Source organism: Anguilla rostrata, chromosome 1, assembly GCF_018555375.3.
Source record: "Anguilla rostrata isolate EN2019 chromosome 1, ASM1855537v3, whole genome shotgun sequence".
In the NCBI taxonomy this organism is placed as follows: domain Eukaryota; kingdom Metazoa; phylum Chordata; class Actinopteri; order Anguilliformes; family Anguillidae; genus Anguilla; species Anguilla rostrata.
The window spans coordinates 51,126,484-51,142,977 of NC_057933.1; the positions used below are offsets into that span (position 1 = coordinate 51,126,484).

The 16,494-nt window shown below is 40.9% G+C and overlaps 1 protein-coding gene across 3 annotated transcripts in view; it reads left to right on the forward strand.

The window, feature by feature from the left end:
• macf1b (microtubule actin crosslinking factor 1b) overlaps positions 1 to 16,494 on the forward strand; it is a 45,413-nt gene that overhangs the window by 4,585 nt on the left and 24,334 nt on the right. For 2 of the 3 annotated variants that reach the window (XM_064341349.1, XM_064341356.1), the window contains exons 1-3: positions 7,770 to 8,218; positions 15,324 to 15,953; positions 16,124 to 16,195. In XM_064341349.1, the coding sequence (XP_064197419.1) occupies positions 15,405 to 15,953; positions 16,124 to 16,195 (621 nt within the window). In that variant the 5' untranslated portion in view covers positions 7,770 to 8,218; positions 15,324 to 15,404. Of the gene's footprint in view, positions 1 to 7,769; positions 8,219 to 15,323; positions 15,954 to 16,123; positions 16,196 to 16,494 lie in introns of those variants that run through there. The other variant, XM_064341364.1, reaches the window with a different exon arrangement.

Consider the following 16,494-nt stretch of genomic DNA (forward strand, 5'->3'; position numbering starts at 1 on the left):
TTCACAATGGAAAGGCTCACACCTGGCCTTGTCAAAGCAGAATGTTTGTGCAATGTGTGTACCTGTTACATCTGACCCTCTCTGAAGCATGGGCAGTAATAACTTCAGCATCATGTATAATAATTACATTGAACTTTTGATATTTGTAGCTATCGTGTAAAAATGTATGATACCGCCAAGTTACGGCTTGGTGGGGCAGCATGCCCCGTACCTATACTGCACCAAGAGTTTGGCACTTTTCTTTTCTTCAGAAATAATCACAATGACCACAGATTCTCAGCCCTTACGAATGTTAACTTCTGTACCTGCTGACCTCATGTAAACAGACAGAATTCAAAAACAGCTTTGCCTGTCCACACAATAAAGCCCCAAACTTTTTTCTTTTTTTTAAACTCTTGAAACTATTTTGCATTTTTCCTTCTCCTTTTTCTCATTCTTCTTATTTTTCTTTTTCCTGCCGATTATATCATCACAAGTGCAGAATGGAAGCTAGCTTGCTTACTAACTAATAATAATTAATAAACATTTAAAATGTTGCTTTTACAGATGTATAATCTTTGTGGGGAAACTCATTTATATTTCATTTGAATGCATTATCTATAATTTCATGTAAACCCCACATACAGTAATATTGTTTCATAACTCTGATAGCTGAATGACTAACATTACAAAGTAGGTCAAAAAGTGAATTTGTAAACCGTTAGACTATCGGTAATCAAAGCATGGTGTAACCAGCTACATAGCCACACTTGTTTCAGGCATACAGCTGGCTTAGCTACACTGCTTCATTAAACAGTTGCATGGCTAGCTACTATGCTAACTTCATTTCAGTTCAGTTAACATAAAAATTAAAGTGGGGTTTCCTTTATGCTCTTTGCTAATGTTACTGAAGTGTACCTAGCTAGCTAGCACTGGCATATATGGCATCAATGATGGACTGGACGGCAAAGTCTTGACTAATAAGTACCTAACTATTCTTCAGATGTCAACAGTGCACTAGCTAGCAACCTTCTGTGCTGTTTACTTATAATTAAAACTAAAAATACAGAACAATAGCTAGCAAGCCAGTGGCATTAACTATTGGTAAAATTTAACTACAGTAAACCAGCTAGGTCCTAGCATTTTCCACTCGCCACCCTTAACGTTGAGATTAGCTACCTAACTAAACTAGGGAGCAATAGGGCTGTCGGATCGGAGGTTCTCCTCGCAAGGTCAGATCAGCGAGGCATAGACCTGTAATTTCATTACAAACTACCAGTAAATTTCTTCCATCAATAAGCCTACTCATTAAATTGTCCAGTCGGGACCACAAACCAGACATGCACAAATAATTTGAAAACTGAACATTCACTTCTGGCAACCCTATTTGCTACAAAGAGGCAGTGTAACTTCTCTACAAGCATTTAAAAGAAAAATTGGGTAATAATGGAGAATAACAATATTTATAACTTCATCATGACATCCACTCATCTAAGCTATGGCTGTTACTCGAATCCCAACTAACAGTTATAGCCTACAGGTCAACTTGTAGGCTCTGTATGTGTATGCATGTCTCTCTCCAGATTTATTTATCCTATGGTTCATACATTTATATGCATTAATATTATTATCAGTTACTCATAACCAACACAGAACATAAAGAAATGACATCTCAACAAAAATGTGTGTTCAACTTACAAAAAGCCAAGTTACTCATGCATGCATGCCATTAATTAAAACTTCCTAAATCAAGCTGTCGTTTAAAGTATTGATATCAAAAAGAGGCCAAGTTACAACAAACTGTCTTTGCTATCTTAGCTCATACAAATTAAACAAGCTCTATTCCAAAGAAATGCTGCCGGATGTTTCCTAAATAATTTCATGTAACTTGCCCGTGGTTTTTTCATCAAATGGGGGTTATGTATTAAAAGTGCTGTAATTTTTCCATGGTGAAACTAAGGTGTATAAAAATACTCTGAAATAAAAGCTGAAAACGTGCATTTTAACCACGTATGATTACAAATCTAAAATTGTGGAGTACTGAGCCAAATAAAAATAAAATAAAAACTTTGTCCCAAACATTATGGAGCTCACCATATATATATATATATATATATATAAATATACTGTAGTATACGGAGCTGATATATATTGTGGTGAAAGTCTATCCTGCTGGTTGGACTGAACACTTGGAACAAAAGAGGTGGGGAACCGTTGGCAATCAGAAACAGCCAACTAAATAGTGTACTTGTCCTCATAGACATTTCTGCTCCTCTGGGAACTCAGTCATTCTGTATCCTAAACAAACCGGAACGCACAGTCTGTTGAGCTGCTGAATGAACAGATCCTGCAATGAACTGATTTAGGAGGGCAAACATTGCACTCTTTTCTTCTGTCACTCAGTGGTGTGTATAGGAAGTCAGGAGATGCGGGTGGGGGTGGGATTTGTCGATGTCTCAGGGGAACTCCAAGGTTCCATGTTGGTACAGATCATGGTTTTTAGAATTGAGAGAGTACTGTTTTATTTTGATTCTTTCTTTATATTAGAATTACCACACCTATCAATTACACTTTTCATGCTGGCTTAATTCTTAACAGCTGCTGAAATTATTATTGTGTCCATCTGCATACAGGATAACATACTGAAGTTAACAAGTTTGACAAAGTTGTGCTCTGTTGTGTGCATATCACTGGACAACTGTGCCCTTTGCCTTGTCCTCTTGTCCAGCTTTACTCTCAAAACCTCAGTAAGTGTGCAGAACTGCCCACCTCATCTGTACAGCCATACAGTCCATTGTGACCTCACCAATCCTGTACATATGGCTATTGTGACCTCACTTCCTGTGAGCTTGAGAGCCGGCCATCATTCTTTCCTTTAAAATATTGTCTGCTCCTCTGGATGGATGGATCAGAGATGCATATTTTGTCCCTTGTTACACAGGGTTCATGGGAGCCCCTGCTCTTCATTCCCTGCACCAGGTCCACTACAGGAGCCCATGACCATGGCGATAACTGTCTATGGTGAGGAATGGACCTTTCAGTGGCACTCATCAAAGGGACCCTGTGTTTCTTTAAAAAAAAAATTCTGCGTTCCATTTGTCTCTTTTAGAGGGAGTGGGTACAGGCGGAGAAACCCTAATTACCATATACTGGAGTACCTATTGAGGTCTTATTTGATTTAGGGGCTGGGGGTAGTGGGCAGGGGGAGAGCTGGGGGGAAGGGAGGATAACATGCAAAGGATTAATCCACTTTGCTGTGCTTTCAAGTCCTCGGGCTCATGGGACTTTGATCAAATTTTTGTCATCCGCAATCCACTTACCACCCCACCCGCCTGTCTGTAACCCACCTGAATCCCACTCAACATGCAGGATCTGGATATGTGAAACCGGTCAGGCTCAGAAAAGGTTCAGCATTTACAATTTGTGCACAATGTATGCATGATCCATGGAGTATTGTTTTTTTGTTTTATTTTTTCAATTGTATTCATTTCAACCTGTGCATTCCTAATCAGCATGCTCTGTTTGGTCCCACACTCATTTTAAATCTTTTTACTTGACGTATTGGCATTATTTTACATCAAAATAAAAAAAATTAAAAAATCAAGCATCCACAATATTTCCACTTGCTTTAGTTTTTTTCCAATTTCACAGATTACATCCGTTCATAATATAAACCTATGGGACAAGGGTCAGAGCCACATTTGCTGCATTAGCAGGCCTCAGATTATACAGGAGCTGCTCAAGACTCCTTAAGAGTTTGCAGGCACCTTAAAATCAGGGAGGAATAGAGACCTTTCGGGTTGACTAGGAAATCGGTGTGCCCACACATGTGGTCCATTTAGGGTCCGGCGTAGTTAACATCCTCTTTTCCCCAAGTGCCAGCACCCATGTTGTGGGGGTCTCTTTGTGACCACCTCATTGTCACTTTGTCATAATGGAACTTTGTGTGGCAATGGAATGAGGGGAGAGGGGCAGAGGATGATCCAGATATTTCTGAATGGTGCCGAGCGCGGTGAAAAGTTTAGGGTATGTGTCATTTTTTTGTCTCCCCGGGTCCTGAAAGCTGCTGTTTGGCAGGATTCGGTCTGGTCTCTGCCAGGCCTAGAGGAAAATAGAAGGGAGTCCATTTGATCCCTGTTAAGACACTGGCAATCACAGGCGGGAGAAAGTAATTCCGATTTTGAATGATGCCCGGGGTCCCTGGCGAAGTGGCTGATTGCATTTAATTGACACCATTGATGTTGAATTCCTGTTGATGGGGTAACGGCAGTTAACTGAAACTGCCATGTGCAGGAGAAAGGACAGATATTATCAAGAAGAAAAGATGAGACACCTCTATGGGAAGGCAATACCCTCATGGAAAACCATGTGTGTACATTATTTATCTATTTTATTTTTATTTAACCAGATAGGTCTGCTGGGAATGCAACTCCTATTTGTATTAATGACCTGGGGAATCAAAGTTGGTAGGGAGTGCAAATGTTTCTGTAGCCAATCAGATGTACTGTAGGGGCATGATCAGGTGGTCAGACATTCAATAAAGAGACAGTTTTGCGTGAACTTGACCTGGACACAGGGGTTATCACTGTGCACATGGGATCCTTAACTATCACACTAAGCAGATAAGCAAATTAAAAATGACATTTTTTGGAACACAGCAGGTCCTGCTAATCAACATTATATCTTTTCATTCTGAGCAGTGGCCCTTATAGTCATTTCTATGAATGGCAGAACATGAAATGACAGACTTTTACAGCATCAACCAGAATTGTATCCTACCACTTTTGTTACCCTATCTACAGCACCAATAAAATACACTTCCTTTAGCAATAAACTGAGTTTACACTTCTGTTATTCTAAAATCCCAAAGACCCTCTGTTTCCTCTTTATGATTCTGTCCAATGAAATAATGCAGTGGTCGAGAAGAGGTGGTTCCCTCTGCCATTTTTTATAATGCAGCCCACACTATGTATGTTCAGTTCAGTGCTGTCTCATCTTATGTCTTTACAATTTTAGGGCTTAGATTCAACTGCTGCCTCGCATTCACAAATGTGTGTGCTATGACATGAAATAAAAAAGAATGATTTTTCAGCACCCTGTGCTGCAGAGTTTTCAAACATTGGGGTGTTCTAGCCTGACAGTGCAACTACAAGGGGTTAAATATCTTGACCTCAGGGGGTCATCCTATTGAATTTCTTTCCCCACAGGACTGCTAGTGTTCTCTTCACCTCTCTCTCTCTCTCTTTTTCTTTTTTTATATATTTCACCCTGCCAGTGCAGCTAAAGGAGGGCAAGTAATTTAAGTGCTTGCTTTCAGTCAAGTACCATCTGAGTCCACTCTTAACAGCATCTCTCTCTGATTCAGCCCTGCCTCACTAAGAGTGGCTGATTCATCATCATAAAACCTGACATAAAACACCCTTTCTTTTCTTCTCTCACCCAAATGCATAGCTCCCCTGTATTCTTTCGACCTGTCTGATGTAAAGATAAAGTTTGCCTGACCTCGGGAGTTGTGAGCTGGGCGGGTGTGTTGCAGCGCTCCACCCCTCCCTAAGGTCAGACCCGGGGTCAGATCCTAAGCACCAGGGCCTCTTTTGTTTGTTTCCTCTCCCATAGGATTTTTGTGCCCTCATTCCTTCACTGTCTCAGTCCATTCCCAGTTTCCAGCCAAAAAGCATCTCACGCACAGGCATATCTCTCCCACACCATTACCATACTGATATGGAGGATAGGAATAATTTCCTTTGGATAATTTAGTTTTCCAAACCAGGCAAAAACACATGCACGCACACACACGTACGCCCGTGCACACACAAGCATACACAATGAGTTGAGCTTCCACTGAAGGGTCAGATGTCAAGCAATCTGTGGTCAGCCAATCAGCGATTAGCAATGCAGCATTGGGGGGTAGTCCATGCAACTTAGTTCTGTTAGTTGAGTCTTGGTGCCTATCTCAGTTTGAAGGCAAGGTCAGTATTTCCTTGTCCTTTCCCTTCTGGCGCTTTCTTTTTGCCGGCTAATCCCATGTGCACCCCACCCTGGATTATAGGGCATGGTCAGGGCCTGAGAACAGGGTTGCCCAGATGTTATCTACCATCTGTGAGAATGCTTCCTGGGCACCTGTCCACTGGCATCCAGCAACCCACTGTTCTCTGTATAGGAGACTGCTTATCCTCCTCAAAGTGCCCGGGGCCTGTTTTGTCTTCTGGTCACCTGTCTGCCATTGGCCACAGTTCACTGATACCAGTACAAGGCACTGTTTTCTCTCCTATGCACTTGTCTATTGGCTGATGTCAGTGTACTGTTCTCAGAACAAATAACTGTTCAGCTTCTCTCTTGCTGGAAATAGTGCAATCCGACTCTATAATTGAATAGGCTTTAACATTCCTTCTTGTCTATGGGACAACAGGCGCACAGACCAGTGCTCTCTACTGGCAGCCAATAAGAAACCTGTAAGCCTGTATCATGGATAAGGTTTCAGGTAGAACTCCTTTATTATTCACAAGTAAAGAGGCAATGACAAGTGTTTACTTGCCGTAAGCATTGACCTAGATTCAGTCAGACTTTGTCCTTCACATTGCCTCATACTTTTAGTAAATGTAATTCACAAATATAGATTTCCAGATTATTTCGGTCACTAAATTATCATAGCTGAAATATGTTTGTGAAGGAAAAGGGAATGCTTCCATTAATTTCTTTGTAAACACCGTTTTTTTGGATTAGACGGATGTATGGACGGAATCGCATCTGAAATCACCGCTGGATGTTTAGCTAAGATCACAATGAAGTGCTTGCATTCTTAAAGGCCAATGAGGTCTTAGAAGAAGATTAGATTACGGGTTCAATGCAGTCAGAGAAACACCCATCGTCTGGAACATATAATTTGACAATGGACTGTCTGTTACTGCAGCTAGTATTGATTTTAATGCAACACAAAGGCTTCCAAATATAAAGCTTGAAAGCTTATTCTGACAGTGTGCCATGTAATCACATTCACTTGCCAAGTTCATTTTACATCTGTGGCAAATAAATTTTTTTATAGTTGGACACCAGATGTGATCACAGACATGACCACATCTTCCTGATTGAGAAAATGGATATTTTCCACACAGACAATTTCACTTACGGTCAGCTTGGCTACATAAATCATTTTTGAGAGTGTTATGAAGAATTAATTAATTATTCATGTTCTCTTTCTTAGAGGACATTAAGATTATTGACCTGTAATGTTAATGAGCTGTTTAAGTTGACAGGCCCCATAAGTCTCAATTTAAGTGTTAAAATTTTAGGTTTTGCCAGCAGTCAGTAAAAAACAGACTTGGAGAAATGAACTAGTCCATAACGATTTCCTTTTCTTCTTCTTGCATTGTCCTGCATTTTGTTTCCGTTGGTTGTCGTTGGAGCAACTGGAAGTGCGCTGAAAATGTAATCAGATGTGTTTTACCGTAATTAGTCTCTTTTGTCACCACTGGCATGGCTGGCGAGCTAGTCTTGAAAATAGAGGGGAGAGGGGTGAGAGGGAGGGGTCTCCTTTTGTGGACTACCCTGCTTGCTTCTGCGGCCACAACACAAGCGATGGGAGAGAGCAGGGGCTGGAGGCATCTGTCACTTAACATCTGAATGTGGGGGGACCCTGGGGCTCTTTATGAAGTCCTTTCCCCCCCTGCAAACAGCATGCCGTTTCTGAGCCGAATAAAAAAAAAAAACCTGGGGGAGGGGCCAGCAGAGTGGGTGGGTGGTGGAGCAGGGGGTGTGGATGGGGGTGGGAAGAGGGGGAGAGGACACTGCTGTCTAACAGACTGGTAGGAGTAACACAACAGAGCTCACATCAACAGGCAAGTGCCGGTGTTGAGATGGACCTAACCAAAGCAAACGGGGATGCCAAGGACCTGGAGACCTGTCTTTGTGGGATACGGAGAAAGTGAAAAGCGCAGCACTCTAAGGTCCACCTTGACGCCGTGCACGTCGACCGGGAGGAAATAATTCTGTCTCAGGAGTGAAACAAAAGCCAGCGAAAGGAGGTGTGGTCTGGGCTAGGACGAGTGAAAAGTTGAACATTGTTTTCTGGTGGCTGTGGGCAACGGGGAAGCATGGGTTATCGGCTTGCGTGGAGCCCGCTTCGGGGAAGGGGGAGGGAAAATGAAAAGGATGCTTGAACAAGGCAGGAATTTTTTCCCTGTGAATGGTAACGGACGACCTACCGGATTTTTCTGTTTGCCGCTTGTGCGCCGCTGCGAGGGTGAGTATGCGGCATGTATTCACAACTAAAAACCGCCAACTCCACAGTACGAAGCGGTTGAGGCAGAAATGAAGCAGAGAGGTGGGTAAGTCCCTTTGCAGATGCACAACAGCAAGTGTGGCAGTAACAGGTTTTGCTCATCATACAGACTTGCTTTACATTGGCTTAAGTTTTGTAATAAGTAGTGATAACGTTGAGATGAGTTTAAACAAAATTAATTCAGATAAAGTCCTCTTAAAAGTATTCATTTTTACTTTTATTTTATTTCCTTTTGGATCCTTTGTTTACTTGGGGAATTGGGGTGCTTTGGGTATTTCATCCCCTTTGTTTTTTTACTATTATGGTGTTGGGCTGAATGAATTAGCAGTAAAATTTCATTGTGTGTTCTTTGTCATAGTAGAACTGAAGTGAAGTTGCACTGAGCTCTGTAAAGTTAATAAATGTGTAAGGATGCCATATTAGAGAAAAAAAAAAGCTTGGATGAGAACATATTTCATATGGTATTACTTCATATGGTTACGCTGAATTTTATTTATTTCCTTTTGAAACTTACTATTGCTCAGCCAGTACTTCACAGAAAGGTACATTTGGCATCTTGTAATTATAGGTATTCTTGAAAACTTAATTCTCTGTTTCATTGAATTTCATTGAAGGCAATCCTTCCTATGATCACATCCAAACAAAGACCAGACTGTATGTATGCAGTTTAGAGATGTCAGTGTGCGTAATTCTGTTTCATGATCCTTTTTCTCATGAGGGCCACCTCATTTAGTTTTCTGGAAAGATAACTAGTACTTAATCTTAAAGTAATTAATTAGCATGTACATCCAATTGTATGTAAAAAAGCACATTTTTTGTGATGAGCCAATTCTTCTTTGAAACTGAAATCAAAGCCAAGGGAAAGTGGGTGTTCCAACCACACACAGTCAAATGTGCACTCACAGGACAGTCATGAACCAGTAATGTCCAATCACACACTTTCTCTTTTATCTTCTCACAGAAGAGCGGCAAAATAATTATAAATTATAAGTATTCCATGCATTTTTTACGTAATGTCTGTAGTCTTGAACAAACACACACACACACAAACAAAAGTTAAGACTTACACTAAGAAAGCAGCATCTGATTCTAACGAAGGAATGGCTTAAACAAAGTGTCCCTTGTGTAGTTCTGCATCCTGGTACTTATGGAATCAGGGAGCTGTGGGGGGTGAGTGATGAAAATCGGGGCTTCTGATGATGTCGGTGTCAGAGTGTGTTGACTCGGCCCTGTCAGGAGACCAGCGATTGTCCTGACACCTGCATTAGCATCACAATGACCACTACAGACAGAAATGAATGTCAATTCCAGACGTACTGTCCTGATCCTTTGCACCCGACTCTCACCCAACTAACCTGCCCCCCTCCCAATACTATTTGATGTTTGTGTCAACACTGACGCCGTGCTGCGTGCCATGCTTCAGTCAGGGGTGGAGGCAGGGTTCTTTTTGACACAATGGTTCTGATTGACACAATGTTTACTTACTTATTTCTTTTCTTCATCTACAATTGTGAATTCCAGTCCAGTGACAGTGGAATGGACATGTATACATTCTGTTTAATAGCCTTCATCATCACATGCTCACATCAGTCACAGGCCCAATCAATGGCCCACAGCCATGCTATAGGTGTACAGGTTCAAGACCACACATTCCTGAACATTCATGTACAGTACTTCTAAATCAATGCTCCTGACCTTTCATTTCCTGTAGTCCATCTGAATACTGCCAGCACATTGCATGTGCAATGAAGTGTACTCATCTGGAAAGGAGAGAAAATTTGGCATATTGTATAGCAGAGCGCTGCCCAACCCTGTTCCTGGTGATCTACCATCCTGTAGGTTTTCATTTCAACCGTAATTTGGCACATCTGACTCTCATAATTAGAAGGTCAACAAAATCTCTAGCTGTTGAACAAGGTGTGCTTTGTTTGGGTTGGAATGAAAACCTTCTGGACAGTAGATCTCCAGGAACAGGGTTGGCATCCCTGATATAGCAGATAAACTTTCTGGAACTCACTCAAATCTGGGCATTGAAGGGAAATAGTGGCCCAACGTATGAATCACAGTGGGAGAGTCTGGCTTGCAAGGTTATTGTCTTGAGTGGGTGAATAGAAAGATTAGCACCATCATGCTGATAATATTGCATGGAGAGAATTGTGGCTGCTGGAAGGCAGAGTGAAGCTTTCAAAGACCAACACTAACGTGAAGTCAAAGTGAATTTGCTAATCACCTTTTTTAGTGAATTATCGATTGGCATTATTTCTGCTCAGTTGTTTACTTGGTCTGCTCTGTTGTTTATGAGATGGCATGGAGTGACTTAGTGAACACTTTAAACATTTTTAAAATGTATTCAGGAGGAGGGGCTAGTGAGGGGGTGGGTTTCACTTATATAAAGTGACTGATGTGCTCCAGTCAGATGAATGAATCTTAGGCTAGGCAGTGTGTGCATTACCAGTGCAATGTTTTATATGTCATTATTTGTTAGACAATTTCTGTTCATTTCCTGATGTCAATCAATGCATTCCTGATGGCAAAATAGTAGCTCCCTGAAAAAGTGAATGCAGGAAAAAGTAGATCTCTGTGATTGTTAGAAGCATATTAGTGTACTAAAGCTTTTGACTACTCACCACAGACCTGCTTCTAGTATGACCTAGAATGACAAACTTGTATGCATCCTAGTGTGCGGAGGAAGTGTGCCCAGGATCAGAAAGATCGGTGGGTGGGAACTTTGGGATCACTTTCAAAATAAACTGAGGTTCTGTGCTGGCCCTTTCACTGCGGGGCATTGGTAAAGGCAGTCACTTTTGCATATGGATGAGATGTAGACTGCAGTATGGTTTATTCCTGCGGACAGTAACTGAATGCACAGATCTGAGAACAGTAACTAAATGGACAGGTTTGAAGACAGTTACAGGACCCACAGACCTGAGAACAATAAGTGAAAGGACAGGGTAGAGGACAGTGACAATAACCAGAGCTATTAACATTCTTCTGTGTAGCTTGAAGAGAGGTTAATGTTTCAACACCAATTTCCTTTTTTTTTGGATACTTCGTAGCAAGTTTGTGAAATGTATACAATTAAAATAAGAATCTCACTTGTCTCACTTGAATCTCACGTTCAGTTTAAATCTACCTGTGATTACACTCTAGTAAATTATCTAAGTTCTTTAATTCTGAGCCGGTGCTTTGTCACTTCTATGGAGTTTCACTTTGTTACATGAGTTATACAGCTACAGGCTAGGGTTTCATTTGAGATGGAGCTGGAGTTAGGGTGATAATGATGTAGATAGAAAGGGCCATTCAGACAGCTTGTGCAATTACCCTAGACATTTATGAATACATCATCACAATGCGCTGGACAAAGTGTGTTTTGTAGGAGGAAGGCAAAAACCAGAAAACTTAACTTAATATTAAATGATCCAAACAAATACAGAGATATTGTACTACTTCTTGCCAAGTTGAAAAAAAAATTTACAAATGGAATGTACTCAGCTCAAGTTAATGTCTCCACATTAGATGCAATTAAGCAGAGTTGTTTGATTCTTATTGAAACAGGCAAAGTTATTAGTCACACAAATAGAAAAACAGGTTCGAGAAAATTATTAGTTAATGTGTGTTTTAATCTGAAGAGCCTAAATATGCTGTAGCTTGCCATATATTCCATCAGCTTATGGGGTCCACAAATGGGGCTGTAGCGCCTGTGTTTCATGGATAGATTCATTAATTTATTGAATGATTTATGTCATGAATTTGTTAATTAATAAAATAAATTAATACGCAGAAAGTGCTAATACCTGGTTTATTAAATAGTGTAAAAACAATAGAAAGCAAATGGCAATGAGCCTGAGTTTCTGAAAAAAAAAAATCGGAATCATTCCCATGAACACCTGTTCTCCGTAATCTTAAGTAATTACACAATTAGCTAAAACAAAAACTAGAATGCATAGTGATCCCCAGGAACAAGTTCAGGAGCAAGTTAAGGAAGTCCTGTGCCAATGATAACAAAACGTCTGCCTCACAGGGCGAATGCTCAGAAGGAAATGAGGCAAACAACCCAGCACCTTCTGCTTCAGCGAACCAGAAAACCTCTCTACATCACTTTCTAAGTGAACCCCCCAATCTGCACGTTGCATGCTGACCCATGCTGACATCTGCGTCTGGGAGGTTTTGGGGGTGAGGGGCAGCGGAAGTAGCATCAGGGGATTGAAATTCATGTGATGTCTGCTCCTTTCTCCCACCAGGGTTTTCCTTAAATCGTTTAGGATGGACCCCTTTCCCTAGTTATAGGGAATGGCACTCTGAATCTTTTACAATTGTGACAGTTAAAAAATTACTATACAATTTCTATATAGCCGATGACAAAGAAACTACAATGAATGCTGATGGCTTTGTGAAGACTAAAGGTATACTATATAGCTTTTGTCAGCTTTTGTCAGATATACTCTATAGCTTTTGTCAGCTTAGTACAGACACCACTATTATGAAAACATCTTTTAACTGTATATTATTATACACAAAGACTGCAGTCAGCTTATACTACAACTACTACAGTACAAAAACAACAACAACAACTACTACTACTACTAATCAGAATAATAATCATCATCATCATTATCATTATTATTATAAACATTTCATCTCTGATTTTAACATGTTTATGTATTAGCCATACCCATAAATAGCTGCTTCGTTCATGCAGGTGATGAGTGTACATGCAAAAGCTCCTCAGCTTTCCGTTAAAGAGTTAAAAATAAACAAATGCAAAATATTATTAGAAAAGTTTGGTTATTGTTTAGTCATTGGTTCATTCACAGATAAAGTAAAACTAAAATCAGACTTAAAGTTTAATTCCCCCCCTTATAGTATTATCATCCTGGTGTTCTATTCAATCCAGCACTTGTCATGAATCATGGGAGGCATGGCATTGTGGGTAAAGTGCTGTGTATTTTTCTCAATGTGGCAACTGAGGCCTTTTATCCTGAGCCCTCCAAGCATGCACGGTCTCTTCGCCTCTCGGAAATGAAGCAGCAATTTTATGCCTGTCATATTTGATCAGGGGGTAAATGGTTTCCCAGCGCTGGTCCGCAGCCAGGCCTGGGCAGGAATGCTGGTCCTGGCTGCCAGGCGTAACAGTGGGGCATCCTGGAGGATCCTGACTCACAGACAGGCATGTCAGTGCGATTCTATACCAGGGAATGGCCGACGAGGACACCAGTCCAAGCCATCCAACAATGAGCATGACAAAGGCTTCCTACCCCAGTAGATCCCTGTTCCAACTCATCTTAAAATCAGAAACCAAATGGATTATTTATTACTCAGGTTTGGATTAAATTATTTTTGATTTACAAATAAAAGCTTTAAAAAGTAAACTTGTTTCATTTACAAACGAGGTCTGGCAAGTAAATCTTGGTGATTGGTGAACTCACTATAAGTGATTCTTAAAGAAAACAGCACTTGCATTTATATTAGGGCTGCTAAAGTTAATGTGTTAATTTAACTTCTGATTGAAAATTCTTAACACATCAATTTCATAATGCAATGAATTCACTTTCTCATAGTTTCCGTATTTCCACAGAACATGAATGATGTGATTTTAATAGCTAGCTTACCCTACTGTGAATTCTGATAATACTGAAGACCAATAATCAGCAACTAACACTGAACAGAAAGTTTAATTTTGTACATTTGTAATCTGGTTACAAACTTGATGTCTGAATAGCAAATGGCATATAGGTAGGCAAACTGTAAATCCTTGGAGTAGTCCTCATAGCCAAATCTGGTTGCCCAAGTATGTACTAGTATCTTGGAATATGTGTATAGCTATTCCATTTGTGCAAAAAAATATAACAAATTTACAGCTGTTGAACATTATACTTTACTAAAACACTTGTAAAGTTGTCATTTTGTATTTGCAATTATCTAATATAAGAAATGTGATGAGTTAGCTATGCACTTTGTCAATAAACATCACAAATTAATCTCTTTTTCTGCTCCACAAACATACTTTCACTGACACTTAGAGTAAACGGGAGGTCAAACTTGTAAAACTGTCAAGGCAGGCTGCTACACTTTTTTTTCTCATAAAAGCAGTTCAGCCAGTCATTGGAAAGGTAGGCGTATAGTAAGCAGGACAAGTTAGTTAGATAACATTATTAAAAACTACGATATTGGAGAACTAGCCATTTCATTAAACAAAATATTAGCTAGCAATAGTATCATTAACAACATCCACTGTATACCTAGCTTGCATTAGCTATTCCTATTAGTCCAGGCGAATGGCACATAGAAAAATATCAAAGTGGTGGTGAGGTATTTTTCAAAAGGCTAACCTCCAGTTTCCTGTCAAAATGCTACTCGATGTTTTGCAATCAGGATCAGTTCATAGCAAGAGAAATCTACGCGCTCACCCGTTTTAATTTGTTTGGTGCGTTGAAACCAGTGAAATATCGTCAATTGAAAAGAAATTGGTTCGCACTCAAAAAATGGCTACAAAGCTTCAAAAAATGTAATTATTTATTTTTTTATTTGTTTTTCTCAATGCAGAACCATGCAACGTTTCGGCATGTTGCCTTCTTCAGTGTTCAGGTCAGGATCAGGAAATACCACCTATTTATCTAATTAAGAGAGAACCAACTGAAGGTTGCCAAACGGACATGACTCGTAATCTCAGCCAGTTGATTTTGTAAAAAAAATTGTGTTCATCCAGGACCAAGAACATTTAGTCCTCCAGGCTTTGAGGCTATTGATTTGTACAACCCTGCAACAAAATTCTTTGGTTTAAGTAAACCAAACTGTGACATGGTAGAGGTCACTGATCTAGACCTTACATTTGCCAGTATTCTTTAAATAGGTACTAAACTCTAAAATAGGTACTAAACTATTTTTTTAAGTAAAGATGAAAAAGTAGCCAGTTCACAACCTGTGGGTATAATTTTTTGGATCATAGAAAACCGTATCTGCCATATACAGCATCTGCTATGTAAGTCAAAGAATTGGTATGACTGTCAACATTTGTCATCTGCAAAAGGCATGCTGGGTTTTTATTTGTAGGCCTTTTCTTTTTTAGGCAGCAAAAGCATCTTCTGCATGCATGACCCCAGGTCCCCTCGTCTTTGGCCCGACTCACTAGCCTCCTGGCTATAGAATTATGGGAAACCTCATCAGCCGGCCCAGTTGCCTAGGCCAGAAATCAAAGAAGGTGACCTCAGAGGAGGACTTCCTGCGAGAGTGCTACCAGCGCCGGAGCGAGCGCCCGCCCTCGGGCAGCCTCCAGGAAAAGAGCGACACAGTCGCGGTCACGCCAAGTCCGGACAAACCCAGGAGCCCTCCCCCCGTCTGCACCTCGGACAGAGCGTGGCAGGGCCCGCCCCCTGCCATCAAGACCCCGCCCAACGGGACCCTGCCGAGGAGGAGTGATGCTGAAATAGGGAAGAAGGTGGGCAGTACTCCCGTGTCAGGATGGGGTACGACAGGGGAAAAGGAGCAGCCCCCAAGCTTCCAGAGGCAGAACTCTGGAAGCCCCTGGTCCTGGAAGACGTTAGCCTCCAGGGAAGTGACGGAGGTGACAGAGGTGACGGAGACAATTGTGACTGAGATCGTGGAAGTGACGGAATATCCGCCAGGGGAGAAGGGAGGCGACCCCATCGTCACTCGGACCGTAAGGGTCCTCACCGGAGCTGCTGAAGAGCTTGCCGAGGTCAATACACGGTGCCTCCGGCTTTTAAACACACACCAGGCCTGCAAACATTCAGACAAGCAGCGACCAGCAGGGAGCGCTCTTTCTGTCCGCAGCTGCTATGTGTATTTGCATTCTCTGATAAATTAATGTAGTCTGTCATTTAACTGTATTTGCTGTCTTTTTCATAGCTGCAAAGTGATGGCCACTCAAGTTCGGACCAGGACTCCAGCTTGGACCGATGGAGCACTCTTCACAAGAAGGTTGGGGCCATTATATTCATATAATTTAGTTATGTTAATGGCATAACAAGGCTTAATAGTTAAGAAAATTGGTCTGAATGTTAAAATCAATATCAAATAGCAATTCGTTTTCTGAAGCTGAAATTGTTCCTACACAACTATGCCCTAAACCTCTCGACAGACTGCTAGTATTAGTAGACAGAGGGAGAGGTGATCGTTCCAATCAACGCATAATGACATTTTGAAGCTAACAAAAAGGTACAGAAATAGCTAAAATAGCCTGACAACTCAGGAAAAAATTATGAAGGCTATGATAAAAA